Here is a 26,026-nt window from a genome sequence, read left to right as displayed (position 1 = left end):
AAAAGCCAGAAAAGCGTGTCTCTCAGAAGAATTTCTTACTCGGAATATCGAGTAATCAGTGAATCAATGCTAGCATTGTTTAGAACTTATCTCCTTTCCTGGAGCTTCCAGAAGATATTATGAAGAAAAGATCAGAAAAGAGGGTTATCTGTCTCGCAAAAATATATGTTCTATATGTAATTAAAATTAATTAACTAAAACGTTTACTGTGGATTAAGATTTGATTTAGATGTATAATTACAATTTAACTTATTATTGCTTATGTCCCGCTTACAAGAGATTTAAAAGCAATTAAACGAAATTCAAATTGTAAATAAAGATACCGTTCTTAGGAAACATTTTTTTACAAATTTTGACTGCATAGTTTACAGTTCATAGACTTACTCTTAAAAAAAAAGTATAGATACAAACCCAGATTTTTTAATTCCCGTTTTGGCCAGTTGAATAATTTCTTTTTTATTTAGACTTAATGCATAGTTGACAGAGGAAATGAAATATATTATGCATCTTCTACATTCATATCTATGGGTGTAATCGGCGTGGTTGTTGTCGGTATATTGTCAAATTTGATAGTATTATCCTGTTTGGGATATTCAATTGTTTCGTCATCACCGCCACCTATATAATAATTCGGTCCCGCACCTGGAACACCAACTCCGCCTCCTGCTGGAATGAGCCGCCCCTGTCCTCCATCATATCTGCCGCCACCTTCATTAAACGTTTGGTATCTGTTTTGATCCATATTTCCGTTTGTTCCTGCTGCTCCTTGAAAAAAGCGATCATACCCATTATGGATGTTACCACTTGTACTTTGTCCTTGGTATTGATTTAAACCATATCTATTGTTGACACTTTCCCCTCCTTCTCCTCTACCTTCTTGATTATGTTGTAGATCGTATTTGGGTCTAATAGTTGTCTGACCTTGTCCCTGTAGTTGATATCCATTTTGATAGAATCCGTTGTTAACAGATGCACCTTGTCCCTGATCAGGTGCTTGGAATCCACTTTGATCATATCTATTGCTAGTGTGTATACTTTGGCCTTGTCCTTGTCCTTGAAGAGGTACTTGTATACCGTATCCTTGTCCTTGCCCAGGTCCTTGGTATCCACTTTTATCATATCTATTGCTTACAGATTTGCTTTGGTCATGTCCTTGTCCTTGAACAGGTCCTATACCAGGTCCTTGGTATCCACTTTTATCATATCTATTGCTTACGAATATGCTTTGGTCATGTCCTTGTCTTTGAACAGGTCCTATACCAGGTCGTTGGTATCCATTTCGATCATCATATGTGCTGGTCATCAATGGGCCCTGTCCTTGTCCTTGAACCGGTCTTTGGTATCCATATGGATCATTGGCATTGTTGACTAATACACCTTGGCCGTGTCCTTGAATTCGAACAGGACCTTGGATTCCATTGTTAGTAAATGGTCCTTGCACAGGTCTTGGATATTCATACGGATAACTTATTTTGGTACCTCCTGAACCGACTGAATTCACTTGGATCTGTTGTTCAATCCAGGGTCGCATTTTGGAAACATCAGTGTAAGCCGCAGGGATTTGATTTCCGCATTCGAATCCGAAGTTGACGATGCCGACCTGCTCGTACCGATTGGGATCACTTTGGAGTGGGCAGGCCAGTGGGGCTCCCCCGTCGCCCTTACACGAATCCTTGCCGATCTCTCCGCCGGCGCAGATGAGGCTGTCATGGAGATTGAAGGCTATGGTATAAGGTACTCGCAGTTGCTGCTCGCACGTAGGGCTATCCACCAACGGCACCTCGATCTTCTTCATGAGATTCATGAAACTCACATCGTTGATTGTCTTCTTACCCCAGCCACTGACAACGCAGCGATTAAACATAAATGCCCGATTCGTCGGCGGCAGGCAGATGAGATTTATATGGCGGGTTAGTTGAAGTGGTCTTTCGAGAAATAAAAGGGCCACGTTGTTGGCTCCTGAATCCTCCATAAAGTTCGGGTGGGGCACGATCTTCCTGATGGCCACATCCTCATGTTTCCCATGCTCGGCGTTGGAACTGAGATCCCATTCGCCAGCCCGCACAATGAGCTGACTCTCTATGAAATCTCTGGTCACGGTGGTGGCTGAGAGTACCACATCCGGTTTGATCAGGGAGCCACCGCCCACCGTTTCGTGGTATTGGACACTTAGCAGAAGCACCACCCAAGGCAGTTCCGCTTCCTGGGCGGTGTCCCCAGAATTTTTGATTTGGAAGGTCAGGCCGTCACGGTTTGCGTAGCCACATCCGGGGGGAATACTTTGATCGGGCACCGAACCCGGGACCGGAGATTGTAACTGCAAAGACAACTGATTGTTAATAATATCTATTTAACTGATGGTAGACTGTAATTACAATGTCCGTCCTGGGACAGCAGGTTTGGGCGGCAGGACATCCCCCGTTGCCGTCTGCTAGACTTCGATACTGTATGACGGGTTTTCCGTTTGGGTTGTCATTCCTGCAAAAGTTATGGGGTACACACTCCTTTTCGTTGGGTGGACCACAAAAATGGGACTCCACTGTGTACAGACCCAGAAGCAGGCACAATATGGAAAGGCGAACCACTCTGCTCGCCATTATTTTTTAAACTGATGTCTGGTCTTAAACTGCAGCCGTACTTAAGTAAAATAGGAGAGAATCTTATAGCCGAGTATTTCGACTATCAGATACTTTTTACTCAGCTTGAAAATTGATAAAGTCACTCGAAGACACTAGAAAAATTCGCAAAAAATCGCATTAGGCACACTAGACTAGACACTAGTACACAATTGAGAAGTCAGCGCAGGTCAGTGTGGAGCTTTTAAAGTGTCCGATCATACGGACAGACAGGCTAGATCGACTCGGCTAGTGATCCTGATCAAGACTATATACTACTGTTACATATTTTCCGACGAATCTGATATTTCCTTTTACTCTACGAGTAGCGAGTAACAAATGAGATTATTGTTCTTGGAATAGATAAGGTTCTGCTCTGATCTTCAGACGACAATGGGGATAGTCCCACCATTATTTGAGAAACTTAGCATTTGCCAAATGTCAAAAGTCATATTTAAAAATTTTGAGATTAAGCTTTAATTTCGTTTTCTGTCAGAGGAAGTAAATTGAAGCTTAAATGAATGTACAGTTATTTCTAGAAATGACATTATCGAATAATAAATTCAGCGGAAACAATTGATGGGGCATTAAAAGTATTTTGTGTTTCAAAGTTCTTTGTTCGCCAATTGATGACTCCAAAACAACCACTTAGTACATATTAATTTTAATTTCATGAAACATAAGCAAAAAACCGAAGCAATTTAAAAAAAAACAAATTTCGCGATTACCCTGTTATCGCCCTTTGTTTCTTATACTTATACACATAATCATTTAAAAATTATCAAGAACACAATGTCAAGTTCTGACCTTTTGAAAGAAAGTTACCCATATATGATGGTTTTGGCGGGTTGAGTAATGGGTGAACCATAGAAGCGCTTTTAATTACGTCAAGTTGGTGCGTCTGTCGTCCCCTCTTAACATCTCATTAATTTACAAAATTTCCCGTAATTTCCTTTTCATTCAGCTCTCAACCGCAAACTCACCAACCATCTGCCGCAGTGCAAACGCATTACAATTTTATTTTTATTCAATTTTCGCGCAACGACATCAAAGGGCGGGAAAGCGGAAAACAGCAGCGAGTGCAGAACTCGACTTGACTTCGTGTAATACAATTTTCACCTTCCTTTCCTTCATTTCCCCATCGTGCTACCAAATGCTTTTCCTTTTCTTTTTTAAGGTGAAATATATTTTTACATAATTTAACGGGAAGAAGGGAGCTTCAATCCACTGGGTAAGTTTGCCAATTCTTTATGGAGGCCTTGGTAATGCCCGGATCTTGATGATGTTGTTGCGGCAGCCATTGCATTGACCACTAAAAGTTTGCCATTAAAGGGCATGAAATTGTCCTATTTTTCACAGAAGGAGCGCGGTCTGGTCGGGCGAAACTACGGCAAAGTGGCACTTGAGTGGCGGCACTTTGAATGGGGCTTACTGCTCTGGGTCCACCCCTTTTGGCCCACATTCCATCACCCTGGGTCCTCGTCTCCCCGTTCCCCTTCACTCACTTTAAGCGTAAATTATGTTGTAAATACGATTTTTTAGCTGGCAAAATGTCTTCATCATCAAGTGGTTTGCTCAAGGATCCTCCTCTTCCCACCCACTTCGAATGGCACAGATGGTGTAAAACCGGCGCTCCTCAGCCGAAGGCCAGAAAGGTTGCTAAGTGGATGTGGGTGCTTTGGGGAAATGTGCGAAAATATTGTTTAGGGCGGATTCGGTGGGTTTCCCTGATGGAATGGCCAACCTAGAAATAACAGGTTAGACTTAGTAGCAGAGAAGGTGGGTGTTATTCTCCGCTAAAAGTTGTACTCCTAATAGGGTGGTCAAGCTCTTATCATTGGGTAGAAAATCAATATTTTTTCATAAATTTAAGTAAAGAAAAACAATATATATATTTACCATAAAATATCTGTAAGCCTGAACTAGATTTATTAAAATAAAACAGATTGAAAAAAAAATCATTTTTCACAACAGGTTTCCCAAGATTTAAAATATTTAATTAATTACTCAAACTAATAAAGATAAGCAGGCAAAATTAGATACTTCCTACGGCCTTAATTTCAAAACTCTTAAAATAGATTTAATAAAATTTAAATTCCCAAGATGTGACCTCCGAATCTCACCTCAACTCACTTCATTTGATATTCAATTCCCAAACTTGCCATAATTCTCCAGAACATTTGCATAAATACTGGGCGAAAGATTATCAATAGCCCCAAGGCAATCTGCGAAATCCTTGCGGCCGTATTTAAACTCAAATGCGGCATAATAAGCCAGTTGAAAACCCGGACCGCAGTTGAGAGACAGGATTGGATTGGCCAGTGAATGGGTGAGATTTCTGCTGGCGAAAATTTTGAAACTAAGGCCAAATCTGGCTGGCTTTCGACGGAAAATCATTACCAGAAATGTCCTGGAGTGTCATTTGTAAGCGCCTTTGGCACTCTGCCCTCGGAGAAGGAGACAGACGCTGGCCGGCAGGAGACACTTTAGTCTAATGGTCCCCCCACTGCATCCCCTTTCTCATATCCTTCGCCAGGATATCGCAGAAACTCGCAGGAAGGGAATCCATTCAATGCGAACTGCCGCTGCACGCATACAAATTGACAATTTTATTAGCACATAAATTAGTAAAAATAATCAATAAGCAATGTGCCAAAAAGCAGTCGACAAAAGGGAAACCGAGTGCAAATGCGCTTGAAGGCGAATGGTAGATACTCTATGGATGTAACAATGGGATTTTTAAACCGAAAATGGCATACAAAATAGATATTTCCATGCCATTTATTTAATTTACATTGTTAAATTAATATTTTTTAAGAAACATCTTTTACTGACTTGCAGTCTATTTCTTAATTATATTTTTAAGGTGAAGAACGTAATATTCTAGAAATTTTTAAAATTCTTCAATCAAGAAATCCTGTTTTCCTTGCTTTCTTTAATAAAAGTCGAAGTCCTTTTTTTTTTGCATGACCTAAACCAAAGAAGTCACCATTCCCTTCTTCAAAGAACCAAAAGAAAGGGAAGCTAATGCTCAAAATTGGAATTGGTAGCTGGCTGGAATAAATTCAATTTATTGGCCGTATTTATGCTGTGTCCCCGCAACGTCTGTTTCCCGATGGGGAAGTGGAATGCCAGCGATTGCAATTACCATGCCAATGCCAGGACCGAATGCCGAATACCGATACCCAAACCAAAGCCAAGCTGAAGAACCCGGCCTGATGGCTATGATGCCCAGACGGGAATATTGGTCAATTAGCAGCGGGTCAGCGTCAGACTTGTGCAACAATATAGGCAACTTGGGAGGATGCCGGCTAATTCGCAATTCCCAGCTTTTATTTCTCCTTCTTATTCGACTTGGCTAATTGCTTAATTCACGAGCACTTTCGCACTGCATACTTTTCGGAGTCCCACCCCCTGCCTAACTCAGTTTTTCAACTATTTCGCGCCAAAAAAAAGTTCTCCGACTGCCGCCTGCCCCAAAACGATGATGATGATGATGATAGTGATGTTGCTGTTGCTCTATCTCGGCTTTTCCCCCCCGAGTTGTTTGTTGTTGAGCGCTAATTAACTAGATTTTCGAAGGGAAAACCGTTTGCTAATTTGAAAACGAAATAGTTTCCCCAGCCCCTCCGGCGTCATTTTCAAATGAAAAGTTATGAAACATGCAGTGATGGTGGATGCGGTCATGGGAGATTCAACGCCAGTTGCGCGAATTAATGCAACTTTTTTCAGCCAGACGAGAGGAAAATCGTCTAACTCGGCGGGGAAATAAACAAAAATACATGTACTATCGGGTAAATGGATAATGAGCCATAGTCTATAGATTTGAAGAATCCTTCCTCATATAGGGTTCTACATTAAATGAAAAACTTTAAGAACAAGCTATACAACGTTAAATATATATAATAACATACCCATTCTATTATTACCCAATCAGTAAATCTGCAGGTTATAGTTTTTCTGTTTGCCCTACTTATGATCCGCTATAAATTGAGTTCATCAAAGTTTTAGCACTCTTTAAGACCCTTAAGATATCCACCCTTCCCATCGCAGGTCACTCGCCTTCATTGAATGCAAATTTTCCCGTCTGGCACCCGGCCAAAAAGAATAATACAGCAGACGAAGTGGGAGGTTGGGCCACTTAAATGGCGGAAATGAAATACAAGGAGGCGAGAATCGGAAACGGGGGATCAAAGATGAGGGATCGGAGTTCTGGGAATGGGGGTTTTACCAGGGCGGGTCGCACAATTCGCTGTCACACTTAACTGAAATTAGAACGTGATTAGATTTCATTTAAGCATTAAGCACAACTGACAGCAAGCATGACAGCAGGGAGCTTCTCGGGTTCCCAGTTCTCGATTCCCGGCTCTATGTTCTCGGCTGGGAAATGATATTTTGAGCTGGCAAATTTATTGACAATTAGCCGGTGAGTGTGGATGGGGGGAAATGATAGTGCGTTAGATGGTGGGGTGGGTCTGACCTGCCCAGGATAGCGAGCATTAATTATAACGTGCATAATTAACAAATCTGGCAATCGGTGGGGCAGGGGCCTTAACTTTAGCACACGGGGGAGTGGCCAATAATCGTTTGGACAGAACGCCAAGGCCGAATCCTGGAAATCGGGGGGTCTTGGCCATTGAGGCAGCGCTAATGAAAGCACAGCCGGGAGAAATTGGTTTACGGGCTGTTCACGCAACTAGAAGTTATTAGTTGAGCTCCCCCTCCGGTTACTTCCACTTTCTGGGCTAATTTGCGGTATTAATGACAGCAAACGGAGGGCGGCAGCGGGGGGTGTGGCCCTCAAACTCGAATAGCCCCATAATTGGCAAAGCAATGCCATATCTCTATCGTTAATGCAATTGCGATAATCGTAGACAGGCAATCTTCGCTGGGAACTACTGCTCGAAATATCGTTTTCACTCAGCTGTGAGTTGCTTCAAGATGTCTTGTGCTCTGATTATGGAACTTATCAAATTATAATTTAATGTTGAACTATTTGTACCAAATATTTTATGTAATTTAATATTTACTTTTAATAATTTACTTGTTTTTCGAAAAGAAAACTATTTAAACTTATGATTTAAAACGAACTACACAATACAATAAATGGACGTGAGATTTTAAGAAATCGACTTCTTGAAATAAGGTTTAACCCAAATTTAATTCATTAAAAAATGTCAAAATAATATATACGCTGGTTTGACTATGGTTTTAAAATCACTTTTATATCTCATTTCTGGTGTCTAAAAGTATGCAATGATATATTTTAAGTAGTACAATGAATACACTTGTAAAGGGGACTAGTCCTTATACACTGCATGTTTTTATAAACCCAAATTACATTTAATATTGATTTAAACGCCTAGTTTTAAAAGGTTGAAGTTTTGTAAAAAATTCGTAACCATACCCATTGAGAATTGGATGGAAAAAAATGGATTTCACATAAAATTCGAATATTAAGTAACGTGGGAATGAATTATTTTAGTTCCCCTATATTTTTAATGCAGGATGCAAATGGTAATAGAGAATTTTTATATGGCATGAATAGACATATCAGTAACATTATTATTTGGTTTATCATAATCCCCGACAAGATTGTCCCACTAAGGAAGCCATCAAGGACAGGAGAGTCGGAACTCCGACGACCCCAATCACCTGGCACTCGCACTCCCACACCCAATTTGCACCTGCCAGGGGGCGAAATAAAAACACACACAGTATCGGCTTTATCGCTGCCAAGCTAAACAAATACAAATAGATTAGTTCAAAAGTTCAGGGCGTTGTTCGAACGTTTGGATGCCAAAAGTCAAATTGTGTCAACTGTTGGGGCGGCGAGAAAGGACTGGCAAAAAGGGCGGGAACATGTCAATGCTGCTCGAAACAAGTTGGCCGACATGTGGGTGGTTCGACAGGCTAAACAAATTGCCTGCGAGTCGGCAGATTGACGGCTGGACCGGCTTATTGAAATGCTTTGGCTGGGTGCTTGGGATGGCAACGGGGGTCAAAGGTGGGTCAAAGCAGGGTCAAAGGAAGCGCATTTGAATTGCAAAGCAGCCAGCTGGATGCTCAAATGCTAACTGACACCTTTCGCAGTGCATCCACAGCTGATGTGATGATTAAAGATCTCCGTTCGAGTGGAAAATTAAAATCCATCTAAGAGTTTCATGGGATTAGTGGAACTATTCCCCGCCCCGAGGTGCCACTCTCTATCTCTCTGTAGTTCTTCAATTACTTTGCATAAATAGCAGGCAAACGACAAGCTAATTAGCTCACAGACACGGCTCCATTTCATTAAACAAATGGTCCCGGGTGTATAATTTTAATACGCAATTACTGGCGTTTCAACGACACTCAATGATGCCCGATAACAGACACCATTGTCCCCGCCCCCTGCACATCCGGCAACCCAAAAGCGTGGAGCAATAAATTTAATCTGACGGCTTAGGTTACCTTGACTCTTGCTCAATGGCAGGGCTTTAAATTATTTGACAATTTATGAGGAAATTATGTGCGAATCGGAGTCGAGTAACCAGGGTGACTCAAGGGGAAAAGCGAGAGATCTCTTTATTGCCAACGTCTTCCGCCCCGCCCGCCATTAATCAATTGGTTTGGTTGTCATGCCGTCAAAATCTCCTCAAATCTCCGTCCAGATATCCCACTCTTCTTGGTGCCCGTGCCCCATGTGTTCGGTCTCCTCGATGTCGTAGAAGATTTGCATGGGGCAGACGAAGCTGAAGAACTGCCGCAGCACGAAGAATACGGACTCCAGCATGACGATGGGCTTCCGGAAAAGGAGCACAGGCTGCAAATCGGGCAGAATCCGAGATAGTGACAATGGAGCAGGGTCAAGGCACTCGCCTGGTGGAGAGGACACAGAGGAGGAGTGCCCAGATAGAAGAAGGCCTTGCCAAAAACTGTGGGGAAATATACGGGTAATATTAGCCAGGAAGTATGACATAGATGATAAAGCGCCCGGAAAGCTTATGACTTGGCTTAATGAATTTCGGTTTAAAGAGGATTCTAATTAGTGTTGACTGTTGTTGTATACTGTATGTGTCACGGCAGAGCGGCAGCAAAGATATGCCAGTGGTACATACGTACATTCAAAGCGATACGTAGACGGAAGAAATCTAGCTACCGTTACATATATAAATTGATTTTTTTCATTTTAAAGCTATCTACGTAAAAAATTTAGAATAGATTATCCTTAATTGCGATTGTAAAGAGTTAATCACTTAAAAAGACAAAAGAATACAAAGAAAGAAATAATAAAATCTGGCAAATAATGGTCTGAACTGTAGTAATTTGTTATATTTTAAAGATATTTACATTGGATATATGATTAGATAATTCCTATGTTTGGTTATGAAGAGGTAAGAGTACACAAATCTAGCTGCTAATAATCTTAGTTCTTTCATTTCATTTAGGATTGTAAACAAAATGGTGAGATTTTCATGATATTCGATTATTTTATTCGTTATTTTGCACTACTATTTATATCCCATATATTAAAATAGAACAATCCCCATGAGTATTTACGTTCGCTACTCACCACGTGCGAATTTTCGAAGTGCTTGTTTTATTGGGTCGAGCGGCTTGTGTTTCTTTTGATACTTGAATTTCATTTTTCGAATCGTGTTTCAAAGCAGAGAGCGGAGCGGAAAAGCGGGGCCTACTCCTTTGAAATAGCTCACCTCACCACTTCGGGATTCTAATTGGCAACGCCGCCGAGTAAAACCACCAAGCAGCCGCCGTGGGGCCTCAATTACACTTTGTGGTTGGCTTGGCGGTGCGGCTTCCGCCCTGGTTTCAAATCGCCTGTGTAATGCCTTGTTTCGTAATTTCTAGAGCAATTATACAAACTAAATTAAAGTTAAGTTAAATTAAGTTTTTCCTTGGATTGGGTCGTTCAATGCATTTTACTCACTCCAAAAGCATTTGTATCACCATCCCTCCACTCGCTAATTAATAGATTAGTAATAAAGAATCAAGGACTTTGTTTTGATAGGTTTTCTTTGCTTATAAGCACCTCTTTGTCTTTAAAAAATAGCTGCTTAATGTAAAACCTTTAACACCGTTCCATTTCTTTTAGAAGTGATAAAACGCAACTAATTTAACATTTTAAATCCCTTGTTTTTTGATGCATTATGATTTTTTGTCGATTTATTTACCAGTTTTAATTGCTGAAACGCTCTATTAATCCTCTTACAACATTATACCGCCATTCCAACTGATGGTTAAGCCCCCTTAACCGTTTTTTTCCGACGATAATTACCCAAATGATCTGCCAGAACACGCATTTGAAAAACTTTTATTTCCCGGAAAGGCGGGAAGCAAAAAATGGTGCATTAAATGCGGCATACTCTTTGGCCGAGTGCAAAATTTCCCCTTGCTGCTGAGCAAACACAGTTAAAATGCAATCAATCGAGGGGGAAAACGACGTGTGCGTGTCGCAAAATGGAAATTAATTGTGGGCACATTTACTTATTTATTAATTGATTTCACCCATGCATTAATAAACTTTTTAGTGGTGGATTTTACTACAAACCGTTGGTGTCATCCAATCGAAAGTAAATTGAAAATGGAAAAGTAAACAGAAAAATCTATAAGATATTTTAAAGGAAGCGCCAGATTACTTCAATAGATTAAATTTTAAAATATTTTGTAGTTTGTTTTATTGAGCTATATTTCAAAAGCGGTCTTACTATTGTTCCTTTAAATATATATATTTGTTATTCCATTAGCATTAACAAATTTCTTTTGCTGTTTTCCTGTGTGTTTATAGAGGTGTTTCCATTTAAAGAGACTTTATTTTCAAAATTAGTCTAAGGTCATTGCCTTCAGCTGCAAATGGGAAATCTGCCGGGCACATTATCATTCGTCCAGCCCCGAGGACATAAAGCCGGCGCTCGTTCATTAACCAATAAAGCTCGCTGGATAATTGCAATTACCATTAACTGCTCTCGAGGCTTACGGGCCCAATCCTCTCGAGCTTGACAGCGGCAAGAAAACTTCCACGCTTCCTGGCTTCCCTTCGAAGGGCCATCACTTCATCATTCGCCCCGCGTCCACATTCACATCCCTCCCCGAGATCAACCGCACACTTTAACAATTATTGCCGACCACACGTGGACATGGACAAGGATCTGGACAAGGACAAGGACATGGACACTGATACGGATGCGGATGCGGATACGGAGTTCGAGTCCGAGTCCGAGCTTGTAATGTGCTCAATTTTTCGCATTTTGCACATCCGTCGGCCGGAACGGGCCAAGGCGAAAGCGGGACTGAATGGCCACCTGCCAGCCATAATAATATTAAACAATATATATAAATCACTCAGCTGTCCGGCGCACACAGCGTCCAGGATTGCAAGGATTCCAGGGAGCCAAATGGGCGGGTGGGCGAGGGGGCTTCATAAAAATTTACCGCCATAATGCTTATTTTAAAAGTCAATATGTTCGGTGCCTGTTATTTTAACACCCGGCGTGTCCAGGTGTCCTGGTGTCCCGGTGTCCAGGCGTCCTGGTCGCATCCGCCAGTGAAAAGTACGAGACAGGCGACAGGAGCCGGAAAAGCTGAAGGAAGAGCGGCGGCAGGAGCAAAGTGTCAGTGGCCAACGTCACAGCCCACAACACACAACATAAACATAAAGTGAAAAGCCCGGCGAGAAAGGAGCAGGCTGTCGGGAAATAAGTTGGAAGGTCCCAGGACTCTTGCCCTGCTTTTTCCTTGCTTTCCGCTTTCCGCTTTTATTTTTATTTGTATTATTTTTCTTTTGCGGCCATCTAAAGCCAAGCGTCACATGTCGCCAGGATGAAAGGGAGCAGCGGCAGCTTGTTGTTCATATCCTGGCCTGTCGCCCGTTTATGTGACGTGATTATGTGCAAAAAGTGCAACAGGCAGCAGGACGAGCCCACCTGACACCGTGTAAAGTAGCCCTCGAGCAATGCGGATGACGAGGATGCGGACGGGAATGGGGATGGGGACTGGGACGGGGATGTGGATGTGGACGTGGACACCTGACGAAGGTGTCTCACCTTTGTCGACGGCCAGCTGCAGGCCGTTCGGCTTACACGTGATTTTTCCGGAAATAACGTGGAAAGACGAGATGCCAGCGGCACCTGTTCGCCAATTTATTCCGGTCAATGTGTTATATTTTAACCAGCAATAAACTTCACTGTATTTAATCTTTCAAAAAAAACTAAAAATGTTTGTGAAGCAACAAAAACAAATTTAAAAACATTAAACAAAAGTTAACGTATACAAGGTTTTATTAAATTATAAAAACTAAATTTCTTAAAGCTTTTTTATTTTGAGCTAAAGTTCTATAAACAAACTTTATAAATTATTTTAATCAAGATATTTCAAAGATAATTTGGTTCTTAAACTAAGCCTTAACATATTTTATTTTAAGCGGTATAATTAGGAAGCTGATAATAAATAAATTCTAGAGAATGGCATCAAAGCTATCAAATTCCTAAAATCAATTTTAATAATTGAAAATTTAATAAGTTTGTTAAGCTAAAAAAAAAATATAAAATTTAATAAATTTGCTAAGCTAAAAGATCGGATTATTAATATGAACTTATGACTTAAATTGTCTATAATGAATTCTAAATATTAAATGAAGTTATTATCCTAAAAAATTCTAACATTAATCAAAGAAAGCGAATCGGTTAAAAAGCGTTTGGGTATCGGGTGTTACAAAAAACGTGCTTTGACGAATGCCCCAGAACCGCTTGCTTATCAATTCTAGCTTTTGCTGAGCTCTCGGCGCTGGTGACGCGTAACTTTTACCGAAAAAAAACAGAAACAGCGACAAGAATGTGAAATTCATTTCGTTGACCGAGTGGCTTTTTTGCTTTTTCGGTGCAACCGACAGCTATTCAGATTCTCTGGTCGCCTGTTCCATTAGCAAACTATTTAAAATGTTTTAAACTTTTTCCCCAGGATTGTTGTTAAATTTTTAAACAAAATAGAAACAAAATAAAAACATTTATACTCGGGGGCCAAATATACTTGATTGCGATCGAGACAACGGAGCGTATGCGTTATATGTACGTACTTCTTACGCTACTCGATCTTTTCCCCAGGAATTTTTGTACTGAACGAAAAGTGTACTAAATGCCCTTTTGTTGTTGCTCTCCGAACTTTGTGGCGTCCCTCTCGCTCTCATTTAAAGACTACGGCGTAACGGTGAATCCGTAAGCTTCTAGGAAATACGGTATTACTTTGTACTAATACGAATAGGCGAGCAGCTTTTAAAGGCAGAGCGATGTCGTATCGCTGATAAGTGAGTGAATATGACTGAACCCACTCTCGCACACCACCTCCATACGCACACACAGTGCATGTGTGCTGTGCGCAGATGTGTATATAAAAACATATATATATATTGTACATTTGTTTGCTGTGTATACCTCGGGGGTCTGGCATTGGGTTAATTTGCTTATTGGCACTCTCGCAAAGCTTCAAACTAATTTGTTTAAACATTAGGTGCACTGGGAAAAAATATTATAAAAAACCTCTTAATTGGTTCTGACCAAAAATTATTAAGGTCTGTAATAGTTTTTAAATGTTATTTTCATTTACCGACACAAAACTCAAAATAATTTTAGAGATAAGCGGTATTTTAAAAATATGATACAAAAAAAATGTTCGGCTATGTAAATTTTCTTAAAACAATATATGACAAACATATGGGACTTAGACTTATGAAAATCATGATGTAAACAAATTTTATCTATCCTACAAAAGATTGTCGGAAATAATTTTTTACCTAAAAATACAAAGTACGCTTAGTCAGATAATATTGTAATATTATATTTTACAAAAATAGAGTAATCCCTCGTTAATCACCGTTAAATCATAAGAACTTAGTTTATCCATCTTTTTTCTTTAAGTGCACAGTAAAAATCACTTTTATCCAAAACGTAAATACTGCCACTAGATCACTGAACGCCTGGGATTTTGGATAAATGGTCAGCATGGAAGAGCGGCCATATAAATGGAATGTGTTTTCCGAGGTTCCCCAGATACAAATCGAGAGCAGCGATCGTAGAACTTGGGAACTTCGTAGTGCCAGTGCCCACATGGATCCCGCTCCAGCTGTGTGTGTGTCATAGCTTATCAACTGGGTATCCGCCCCTCCGCTCCTCACCCCTCAGACCAATTACACAAGCGTTTCCCCCATCGAGTCAAAGTCAACCTTGGCACTTATCCACTCGAGTGGAGCGTGCGAGATGCACTCGACAAACGGCTTTCAAATGGTTTCTGTGCGCTTGGTATGAAAAGTTTATAATTTCGTATTTAACAAAAAAATTAATGTTTTATGCCATGAGGGGAAGGCGCTCGCTAAAGTTTATAAACATTTCCAGTGCTGCTATCGCTTTGCTCGAGCGGTTTCTATGGAACCCGATAAGTAGCAACAAATTCGAGGGGTTCGGCTGCTTAGATATTGTATTCCACAGGCCAGTGTAACAATTGGTTGCTCAGTAAAATTTAAATCAAAGTTCACTTTTGTCGCGGTGCAAAATCTACAGTATGGGTTCAATATGATAAACAGAACTTAACAAAAAACGAATTTACAGGTATAATACTTTTAAATTTAAAAGTAAAAGACCAAAGGCTCTGGGCTCAAACATTTCCAACTAATCGTTAAGAAACGACAAACAAAACACATTCTTTATAAATATAAATATTTATAAATTTATTTAAATTAGTATAAAATATTTATTCATCTTATTACTTTTATCGAGGGCGCACTGTCGTTTTGATTGCTGCTAACGTCATCAAAAGTGTGTCAGCGGTTTCTCTGCCGCTGAACACTCAAACAGTTCACCTCTCGCTCTTATCAGGTAGCACCCGTCTCACTCACGCACCACCAGCTGCCGTCCCTTTCGCACACCCACCACCGTTGCGGTCAACGATCTCCGAAATTTGGAGCCCAAGTTCAATGACCTACCGAAAAAAGAAAGCACCACTTTGTACAGGGTTGCCCGCTGAGTTTTCTGATCGCCTGGTTGGCGCAACAGGCGTCTGATTTTTCTTTCAATCGTCGATCGTTGGTTTAGTGCAGTGGTCGGCAGCGGCCTATCTAGTGAGCATAGGGAAGTGTTCTGCCCATCCTCTGCTCGCTCACGTATAACGTACATGTTCGTGTGACTTCGGCATGGGTTTTCGGGTCATTTTTTTTCAACTTCGGCGCGCGTTTTTTTGTTGCTGCGGCAGAGGATCTCAGCGCAAAGCAGAGAAACGTCTCGCTACAGCACGCCGCGCGCAAACTTCGTGTTTGTTACACTCACACTAATGCAAGGCAAACTTGTGATGGTATGTGTGTGCCGACCACTGGTTTAGTGCTTTGGGTGGGTCAGGGACGGGCCCTGAACGTGACACCGTTGGCGGCCACTCACCTTGGAGCGTTGAACCTTGGGCGAACCCGCGCACCGGGGTCACCGAACAAAACGCGCCCAACATCTGGGTCAAGCGAAGAGCATCCGACGCGTATTCACTCGGATGAAATTCACTTTCGTTTTTTATGTAGAAATCGATAGCCGGCTTTGCTCGACGACCAGGCGACCAGACAGCGCCAGCCAACGAACCGTATCTGAGTATCTGAGTCCGCACTGCGTTCGTATCTGTATCTGTATCTGCAACGCACAGTGGTCAAGATTGTCAAAAATAATGGCGAATCAAAATTCCCTTGATTCGTTGAGTTTTAGAAGTGTGTATGTTCTGGGCAAACCGATTGTCGTTGTAGTGATTCATTTTAATGTACCTATAGATATTGTAAAAATACCTTATGTATATTTTTAATAGATATTTACTCCTTGATTTTATTAAAGCTAATTTTTATATTAATATATTTTTATATACTTATGCTCCACAACTAAACTATTATCGTTAATTCGATATTTAAAATTATTTCACAAGCCTTTATGAATATGCGAAATTGTTTTGATCTTTTTATGGCTTATTATAGTAACTTTTAGAGAAGTGATACACATTTTTTCACACCTTTGTATATTTACTATTTTAATTATTGCTGATTAACATAAAATTTTTTCAATGGAAACTTATCCACATATCTTGGTACAATATAGCACTGTGCGTCGGCGGATGAGCTTGTTGGGCTTGTCCGACCGCCGCCTTCACTTTCGCTTTTAAAACATGATCGATAATATAGCGGCAGCGAGTAACAGGCCAACATAATGCCAAGTGGCTCGCACTTCAGTTGGCCGTTCGTTGATGGTGACCTCGTTTTGCAGTCGCTGCGCCTTTTTGGTTTCGTTATGTTTTGTTGTTTTTATTTTGGTGTCGAAACTTAAACAATAGTGTGGACTGGACGGGGGAGATACGTTCAGAGCAGGTCAGTCGTAATGCGGGTTTTAATGGCGTATTTAAAGGCAAGGGAGTCTGGAGCAGAACGGATATCTCATCGGTGGAGAGTCCTTCAGATTCAGTTGCACATTACATTGCCTTTGAGACAGGGATTATTGGTTAAATGAGCAAAAAATTATTTGCAGTGAATACACTTCTCGAGCACTTCGCTCTTTCAAGTATTAAGACTTTTTACAGTAAGTAACTCCGAGATTGTGCATTATGGAATTTATTGACTGTCGTATTTTTCAAAGAGGTCAACTTTTGCTACAATCAGCCACATGTGTAGTTGCAATTTGTGGATTAGCCAAAAAATAATACTGTGAATTACTGCACACCACACTTACCACATTATTCTACGGCTTACCGATCCATTACAAATTCTTATATTGATTCTTTGGTCTATAGCTCTTAGGTAAATCTTTACCCCAGGAACAGGCGAAAGCCAAAGGGGAATCACCATATTCTATTCAACTTACAATTGGAATAAAAAATTTAAATATTTCCATATATGGGTAAGAATTAGAACCTATTCTTATGTATACAAGTGGAATCATCACATGGCCATTATGTGCCTCTTGTTGTTCTTTCTAGTTATCTAGCCGCACGTGTGGTTCAATAAAGTTCTTAATTATGGGTATACCAACTCTTTCGTGACCATTCTAGGTGCCCTTCGAGTGTTTATGAACTCCTTGCCGATCCATTGTTATTGGAGCCTTAGCAGTTGTTTTTTTTTCCATGCCGAAGTGGGCGCTTCTGGTTTTCCAAGGTTTTCCAGTTCGATCGAGACGACAAGCCCAAGGTTTCCTTGAGTTGAATACGTGTGCCGTCAAGTTGGCAGCAGCGTTGTTGGCCCTCTTCTGTTGGCCTGGCCAAAATAGAACAGCAACGGTTTCTAAATAGTCTTTCGACATATTCACGCTCTCGATTCCCCGCCCCATAAAGTACCCTTCTCGCCATTCGGCAAAACAAATAGTGCTCTGTTTACGCAAATTTGTGCTGGCCAGCAATCGGCGGCCGGCTAGAAAAGCCGGCAATGCGGATGAGATTAGTTTTTTCGTACTATTTCGATCCGGCGTTCAGCGATGGGGAGCAGCTGCCAAGCAGACGGGCAGCATGAAATTTTTATGCTGATATGAAAACAGCAAGAAAAACAAAACGACTACGCGCGAGTGCCATTAAAATCAACGTGAAACAACAATTAGTATTCAAGGTTAACCAGAAACAAACCCGCGAACAGACGGCGACGAGCTCAGTTACCAACTGGGGAAAAGCAATTGTTTAAACAGACCCCAGCGTTGGGCCCCTAGAAACCGGTTTACACGTTTTTGTTTTACTTATTTGTTAACAATTTATAAATAGCTCTTTTAGGATATACCACTTAGTAACAGACTAGTGGTGGTCCCCAAGAAGGGGCTTCCTAGAGTAACTATCATGTTGGGGAGTCTTCCTTTCAACGTACCACATATTGCGATAAAATAAAACAAACTCTTAAATATATTTAGCATAAAGAGCCAACCCGAAATAAATGTACAGATATAGTATTCCGCACAATACACTTAAACACTCATATTAATTCCGATAAAGATAGATGTTTCTCTAGCCAACAAAAGTATCGCAACTATCCATCAGATACATAATAAATTGAGCAGGGTGTCTCAATAAAATAAAAACTTTCCCATTTGAAGAACTGAGATGCATGCATCAATTATCACCCATTCGGTGTGATCATCTGTTATAATATGCTCAGGGCCACAAAATCTATTCTTCTGTTTCTGGGTTAATGAACTCGGGGAGCTGCCCAGCAACCTTTGACAGTAGGGTGTACCTAAAGTTTCTGGGCCCCTGGTCGCCTGCCCCAACTTGATTTCCTACATGGCAGTCTGCATCATCATCTGGTAAAAAAAAGTCGAGCCCCTTTATGATTTACGGTCTCTCTCGCCGAGAGTGAGCCCCAGTTGAGGCAGTCACTTTCGATTTTAATTTTTCTAGGAAGCTTTTTATAATTTCGAACAGGCGCACAGCTTCAAACAGCCGCTCCAACTTGTGATCGCAGAATTGTATTTTATAATAAACTTTTTGAGGGCGGCTCTTCCGGTTGTCTCTTTCACACCCGCGGGCTATTGATATGGAGTGTCTTTCTGTTTTTCGGTGGTTTTTCGGTGTTTTCATGGTCGGTGACCTACTTTTTATTCATGGCAGCACACTGAGGGAAAAATAGATATAAACTTAAATGTAGAAAATAAAAAATTAAATTAAATGTAAAAATATATTTTTTTAATATTTTTAAAAGTATAATTTTATTCTGTGATAACTCTACAATAATTCGTGTATTTCGAAATTCGAACTGTATATTTTCATGGATTTTTTTTCCTATTTAATAGAGAAGTGTATGATTTCTCTACCACATGAACAGCTTATAGTGGAGGTATACTATTGTGAGTGTTTTATTTGCCTGTTTAAAGTATGTTTATTTTTGGACTTATTTCCCATGATTTACCCCCTTGTAAAGGAGCAGTTTAAGTTGCTGCCGTGCGCATGAAATCCGTTGTAATCCTCCTGGGGATCATAATTAAGCCACAATAACTTGTCATATTTAAGCCGGTCCCGGCTGCTGCCGCTCCTGCTGTGAACACTGCGATCCCATGGCAACAACTCATTAAACAACCGTCCCCTTTTTCCAGGTCTCACTGTGGGGCTGCGCAATGTCAACGTTCGCATCCCGTCCGCCGTTAAGCGCGGCGATAATGCGCTCTTAATCTGCAATTATGACATCGAGAACGACACGCTCTACACGGTGAAATGGTATCGCGGCAGGCGGGAGTTCTATCGGTACACGCCAAAGGAGAATCCGGCCTGGAAGATATTCACCAAAACGAACGAAATCGATGTCGAGGTAAGTGCAGAGCTGAACTGAGTGTTTAAAGCCAACTTTTAAATAGCTAGGTATTTTTGGAAATACCCCTAATATGTATTCATTACGGAAAATAGTAATGTTCTTCAAGTAAATGGTATGTAATATAATTGTTATTAAAGAATGAATTACAGAAACAAATAGTCAAAATATCTTTTTCCATATCAGGTTCTAAGGAAATACAAAGATTTAAAGAAAGACTTTTAGAATCTTAGAATTTGAATTGATTGATTAACTATTTACTGATATAAAAACATCATACACCATAAAAAATAGCTTATATGGATATCAAAAAGCCAATGTGGCAACACTTGCCATGTGTCCCATAGGCTGTTGATAATGATGATGATGGGGTTTATTGAAACTGAAAGACAGTGGCAGGGGTAAAGAAATGAAAGCAAAAGAGTTGCCAGTGTAAATTGCTTTAAATAACTGAAGGCAAAGTGGTGATGATGAGTTTCTTTGTTGCTGCTGTGATGTTGCTGTTGCTGCTGCAATGTTGCTGGTGGCTGATGGTATTAACGACAGCAGCAGTTGCAGCAGGGGCTGTGTAAACAATCGACCTGTTTTCGATTTTCATGTGTGCATCCATGTTTGTTTTATGCATGTTAAAAAGTTTTAATTAACAATTTTGACTTTCCATTTGCTGCGCTCTTATTGTTGACTTTTGCTGACTTTTCGATATTAAAAACGACATTGCAAAAGGACAATACCGCATGAAATTTAAAGTACATATTTAATAAAATAGTGTCGAGGGACATCAATGAAGGTTACGCCCATCTTATGTAAGCACTTACATAAATGCTGAAAGCAAATTACTGCCCGCTCTATTGGTTTTGTTTACCTGCACGCCATTATTTATCGAAAGTATAAAGGACAATTGGAAATGTAGATTTCATTGCTATCGGCACTTAATGTAAGGTATCACCTCATAGCAACTGTAAACAGATCTGTAAAAAAGTATTTGATTATGTATCGTGAATCGTGAAAATGATTCTACTTGTAATTAAAACCAGATAAACCAAATGCAGGTTCAATAAAGGAAGATATATAAAGACTAGCTCGTTATATTATTAAAAAGAGTTTGTATATAATCAAATCTAGCCGAAAGCATTGTTTAACAACTAAATTAAGATTCAACCAAGAAGAAATGTATTGTTTAATTTATTATTTACACAACTGAGCGTTCAAAAACTATTCATATTTTCCAGACCACCCAGTCGAATGCCAGCCATGTTCTGTTGCGAAATGTGCCCACCTCAATATCGGGCAAGTTTGCCTGCGAAGTGTCCGCGGATGCACCCACCTTTGATACTTCCATTGTGGCCGCCGACATGGAGGTGGTTGGTAAGTAATCAGGGGCTCATACGCCCACCTGCCACTAACAACTTTCAACCTTTTCCCCCCTTTTCGCAACAGAACTGCCCACCCAACGACCCATAATTACCGGCATCCATTCACGATACCGTCTGGGGGACGTGGTGAATGGGAACTGCTCATCGGATTACTCGAAGCCGGCTGCGAATCTCACCTGGTGGATCAACGACATTCAGGTGCCACCCAATTACCTCCGCGTCTACGACATTCAGCGGCATTTGGCCGAGCACCTGGAGTCGGCAGTTTTGGAGATCAATTTCGTGGTGACGGTGCATCATTTCATCAAGAGTCGCCTAAAGGTGAGTTCGAATTCAAATCAGTTGATAGAATCTTTGTATTACTTAAAATTAACTCTTGCAGTTGAAATGTTCGGCTCGAATACACGAAATCTACGCGCAGGAGAGCGAGAAAGTGATCGAGGAGGATCGCCCCAGGATTCTAGCCTCGGGCAGATCCCCTGACATGAATATGTATCCCTTCGATCAGCCCGGTGATGTGGATGAGCATAACGAACTATTCTTGATTCATTCAGGTGAGATCTACTTAACATTGAAAATAAAATCATTACAAGTTTCCCTTAAACTTAACTTAAGTTAAGTCCTTAAGTTGTTCTTAGTCTAACATCCACTTGGTAAAATAAAAATATATTTATAAAAGTAAAATATTCACTTCAAAATAACGATTTGATATAAAAGAACAATTTGGGGTACCTTTATTGATTTTCCTGAAAGACCCTCTTCTATTTATTTTTCCTCCCAGGGCAATCAATATCCCAATTGATTTACTTCCGGTCATTAGTAGGTGAGCTTTGTCTGTTGTTGCAGCTTGAAAATTAGCCCACAGATAGGCAGATTTTGGGGCAACTGACCCTGGGAGGCCCAAAGATCTGGCCCTGATTGTTTTTACAAGCCGAACATGTATGCACAGGGGATACATTTGCAGGCACGCCATTACAGTGATAAACTGTGGGGCATTAAATCAAAGTTAGCGAAAAAGGACCGAGCACCTTATTATCCTTGTGCCTTTGTGTGTTTCGCCCTCTGACCGGCAGCGATTTATTAATGCTCTGCGCTAAGCTGGAAGCAATTAATTCAAAGATTAATTTGACCGGCGGGTGCCCTTCCCAAAAACGGATTTCAATCTCTAGCCCCGACTAAACCAATCTTTTTTTGGTCTGTTTTATTTCAGATGCCGCTGCCGGACCATTCGCCTGGACTCCCATCCTGTTCCTGCTCCTCTGGCCAAGTGTCTGGGCCTTGGGGAACCTGTTGGGAGTTCAATATTTTGGCAGAGGGGAGCGGTGATAAGATGGCCACTGGCAGGAGAGATGGACTTCAGGCGGAACTTGAGACGAATGAGAACCCCTGCTCGGGCTCGGCAATTATGGAACCCATATTATAGCGAATCGATTAGCAAATCAACAGTGAAAGGTCCTCAGCATACCGAATATACCTACTCACATATACCTATACCTATGTTAAGAACGTAACTGTAAAGACAAATGCATTTCCAAGATACCCGTACTCCTCTATCCCTAAGTCAAGTGTAAATAGGCATCGAGCACATCCTCGCATACTCACCAGGAATATAAACCTAAACTAACATATATACATATATCTACTCTCTAAGCAGGATTCTAAATGTTTGCTTTCGTTGGGTTTTGTCGAGGATTTATTGTTAAGATTGTGGTTTCTAGGCAGATTCATTGTTCTGTTCGTCTGTGTCTGTTTGAAAAACTGTACAACTAAAATGTTTAGCTATAGCGTTAACTTTAGTGTGTGACCCTAAGTTAAAAGTGTGCGTAAGAAATATTGATGGAAGCCAAATAAAGATGGTTTTATTTGATCACTTAATTGCATTGTGTGTTTTTGAGGTCTATTGCAACAACGGTAGGTAATTATGTTAAGAATACCAGATAAATTAAGTTTAAAGTGTACCAACAAATCTTTATTTGACACTCCGAATCTGACCATTAAATTTCACTCACCCTAATTACAATAACTTATTGCGGAAGCCTAACGACCCCAAGTTTTTCATTGTTTGGCCATTCGGTTATTATCCATTACCAGTATTTATTTTTCGGTTGACTATTTCTCGTAAAGAGAAAACAGTTGAAACGACGGAAAATAAAGGGCCAAGTTCGCCAGCCGCAACGCAAATGAAAAACTTGTAATTTACGTGACAAAAACAACGCAATGCCAGCGACCGAGACGAAAATTCGGAGTCACAATTGGCGGAGTGACGTGAAAAACAGCGTCAAATGGGTGGCGTTGCATTTGGCAACACCCACTGTGCACTGTGGGCCGCATGGGTGGTGGGTGTGTGTTGCTCGTTTCCCTGCCTTTCTGCTCCTGCCTGCAATTTCGCACTCGAGTGCATCTGCATCCCGACTTCTTGCTAAGCATCTGCATGCGGGGGCGAAACTCGGGGAGACACTGTAGCAACAATTTATTTGGCATGTGAGTGCTCTGCTGGCGCCCACTGTACCATGCACTCCACTTGTGTTCCAGAAATGTATATCTGCGCTTTGTAAGCTCTAAAAATTCAAAATAGTATTCAAAAAATATGAAATTCTCAGACTTATCTTAATATATTTTGTACAAAAACAGATACAAATCTTTTATTAGGTTCTAAGATTATTTAAATTCGATTAGGATTATCTAAATTTAAAATAAATATTACTAGCTTTTTATTTAGAGATTGAAGTGCCTTTTCCATCCACTGAAATCTATAAATACAAAGGAATATCTGATATATACTTACAATATGAAAAGGGAGAGCAACTAACAGGAAGAAATCCTGCCCACTCAGAGGTTTCGTATGGAGCTTATGCAACTTAGTGCCTAAATCGTAGTTGGATAAACTGAATCTCGGAACACCCAACTCCTTTCTGCTGGTTTCCCTGCCTCACTGTCGTTTGTATCTGTATCTGCAGTAGTGCTCTGCCAGCCGGGCCAATTGCTTGAAAATGACTTTTGGCGGCGGGCAAAAAGCGAGCTGCAGGAGCTGCTTAATGGACAATCGAAAACGCATTGAACTGGCAATTTTGGTTTTGCTCCCGTGGCAAATTGATTTCCGTTTGCGGTCGCATCCCAGCGTCAACTGGCCTCCGATGACAGCCGCCGCCGCCAGGTGGCGCACTCATTAAAACTGCACTGCGAACCGTTCGAAATTGGCAGTGGGTCGGATGGGTTCGGGTGGTCATGGCTGGTTTTTGTTGGCTGGTGCTTCTGTGGGGCTCCAACCACTTGCCATTGTCAAAAGCAGTCGAAACGAGCCGTGGACCAAGGAGCAGCTCGCATCGTAAGCTTTTTTGCCGTCCTGCTTTTGACTTGCTTGGAACAAACAAACATTTGTTAATTACTTTTCCGGGTGCAGCCACAGAAAACAGAAATCGGATTCATTTTCCCGTCCCTTTTCCCGGACTTCCGGACAGTTGGGGTTTTTTTCCCATTTTTTTTTTTTGGGCACTCACAGGACTGTCCATTGTTCTAGACGCGTTGAAATTGAAATTAAGCAATTTTAACTTTGACAATTACGACATAAAAACATCGGCGTTGGACATGAAAAGCAGACAAGTTTCTGGGAAAATAAATTGAAATGGTAAATGGAATGATGCAGGCGAAATTTGTGAAGAACTCGTAATCCGTTATAATCAAAGTGTAAGTATGCTGGATTAATGGATGACCATTAAATAACTAGGGATATTATATGCAAGCTTGTCTAAACATTTTGATTCATAAAAGCATCCCAAAAGTATTCCGCTCGATTCATAGACTTAAACGTAAGACCCCTAAAGTATGTTATACAATTCTCCAATTTTCTTAGAAAAGTTTAAGACTGAAGCAATGCGAGAAAAAAAAGAACATAATTGTTTTTGCATATATATACAACAAAATAAAAGAAATGTCATTTCTTAAGCGCATGTACTTGTTGTTTTAGGGAACTCAAAATTAATAAACATGATTCTAGAAATCAATAGTTTCCTTATCTAAAAATATCAATCAATATCATAATAGAATATTTGAAGGAATAAATTATTCTTTAATAGTGCTTAAACAAGCTTTGCTAAAGATAAATGTTTATACACGTACTTTAAAATGACGCTCCTGCTGGCTCTTAATAAACAAATGGAAAGATGGTGCTGAATTAAATATATTTAATACAACGAAAAGATGTATCGACAGTAAGATACCTTATGCTTTATTAATTCAAAATAAAAAAAATTAAAGTTTCGCAAACAAGCAAACGACGTTTGACGATAATTTTTCACAGAATCTATAGTTTTTATTGTATTTTAAAGCTGAACTTTATCAGTCCAAGTATTACTTGTTAATTAGTTTTGCTTTAAGGATAATATCTTTAATCTTTGTGAGGAATTTTGTAATGAGAGTTAAAAACAAGAAATGAAAATAACTTCGGAAAGCAAAAGTCTGTATACCCTTGCAGTTATAATTATTAAATTTATTTCAAAATTAAATTATAAGATAATATGTCAAAAAACATCGAAGCTATTAATTTGTTTCACATTATTTTCCCACCAATTTTCCGATCGTGCCTATGGCAGCTTTATGATATAGGCGTCCGATTTTGATAAAATTAAATTTGCAATTCCCAGCGTAGGAGAATATATGTTCATTGCGTTGCAAACTTCTGACTGAAATCATAATACCCTCTGCAGAAGTATAAAAATACCGACATATTATTGATTCCTAGAGGGTGTTGGCCAAGGTGGAAG

The 26,026-nt window shown here is 40.3% G+C and overlaps 3 protein-coding genes across 3 annotated transcripts in view; 1 reads left to right on the top strand and 2 right to left on the bottom strand.

The window, feature by feature from the left end:
- Positions 1-23,141, top strand: part of beat-Ib (beaten path Ib) — a 62,081-nt gene extending 38,940 nt beyond the window's left edge. Inside the window, exons 3-7 of the mRNA XM_036817472.3 lie at positions 19,682-19,893; positions 21,123-21,258; positions 21,331-21,587; positions 21,649-21,820; positions 22,477-23,141. Coding sequence (XP_036673367.2) covers positions 19,682-19,893; positions 21,123-21,258; positions 21,331-21,587; positions 21,649-21,820; positions 22,477-22,592 — 893 coding nt within the window. The 3' untranslated portion in view covers positions 22,593-23,141. The remainder of the gene's footprint in view (positions 1-19,681; positions 19,894-21,122; positions 21,259-21,330; positions 21,588-21,648; positions 21,821-22,476) is intronic.
- Positions 478-2,621, bottom strand: LOC108020876 (uncharacterized). Its single transcript, XM_017089275.4, has 2 exons — positions 2,376-2,621; positions 478-2,317 (listed from the first exon to the last, which is right to left on the bottom strand). Exons 1-2 carry the CDS (start codon positions 2,595-2,597, stop codon positions 500-502), a joined length of 2,040 nt encoding a protein of 679 aa, XP_016944764.3. The 5' UTR covers positions 2,598-2,621; the 3' UTR covers positions 478-499.
- LOC108020880 (uncharacterized) lies at positions 9,155-10,319 on the bottom strand. The gene is made up of 2 exons (XM_017089280.3): positions 10,168-10,319; positions 9,155-9,529 (listed from the first exon to the last, which is right to left on the bottom strand). The coding sequence occupies exons 1-2, from the start codon at positions 10,238-10,240 to the stop codon at positions 9,231-9,233; spliced, it is 372 nt and encodes a 123-aa protein (XP_016944769.3). The 5' UTR covers positions 10,241-10,319; the 3' UTR covers positions 9,155-9,230.
- Positions 23,142-26,026: the final 2,885 nt, after the last annotated feature.

Source organism: Drosophila suzukii, chromosome 2L (genome assembly GCF_043229965.1).
Source record: "Drosophila suzukii chromosome 2L, CBGP_Dsuzu_IsoJpt1.0, whole genome shotgun sequence".
NCBI classification, from domain to species: Eukaryota; Metazoa; Arthropoda; class Insecta; order Diptera; family Drosophilidae; genus Drosophila; species Drosophila suzukii.
The sequence above is the reverse complement of the archived record's forward strand: the minus strand, read 5'-3'. Positions and strand labels throughout refer to the sequence as shown.

Bases quoted from the DNA above. Each gene is read 5' to 3' on its own strand.
- LOC108020876 (XM_017089275.4), bottom strand. From the start codon at position 2,597: ATGGCGAGCAGAGTGGTTCGCCTTTCCATATTGTGCCTGCTTCTGGGT. The intron at 2,318-2,375 runs GTAATTACAGTC...TTGTCTTTGCAG, and splicing joins GCTGTCCCAGGACGGACATT to TTACAATCTCCGGTCCCGGG.
- LOC108020880 (XM_017089280.3), bottom strand. From the start codon at position 10,240: ATGAAATTCAAGTATCAAAAGAAACACAAGCCGCTCGACCCAATAAAA. The intron at 9,530-10,167 runs GTGAGTAGCGAA...ATTTCCCCACAG, and splicing joins ACTTCGAAAATTCGCACGTG to TTTTTGGCAAGGCCTTCTTC.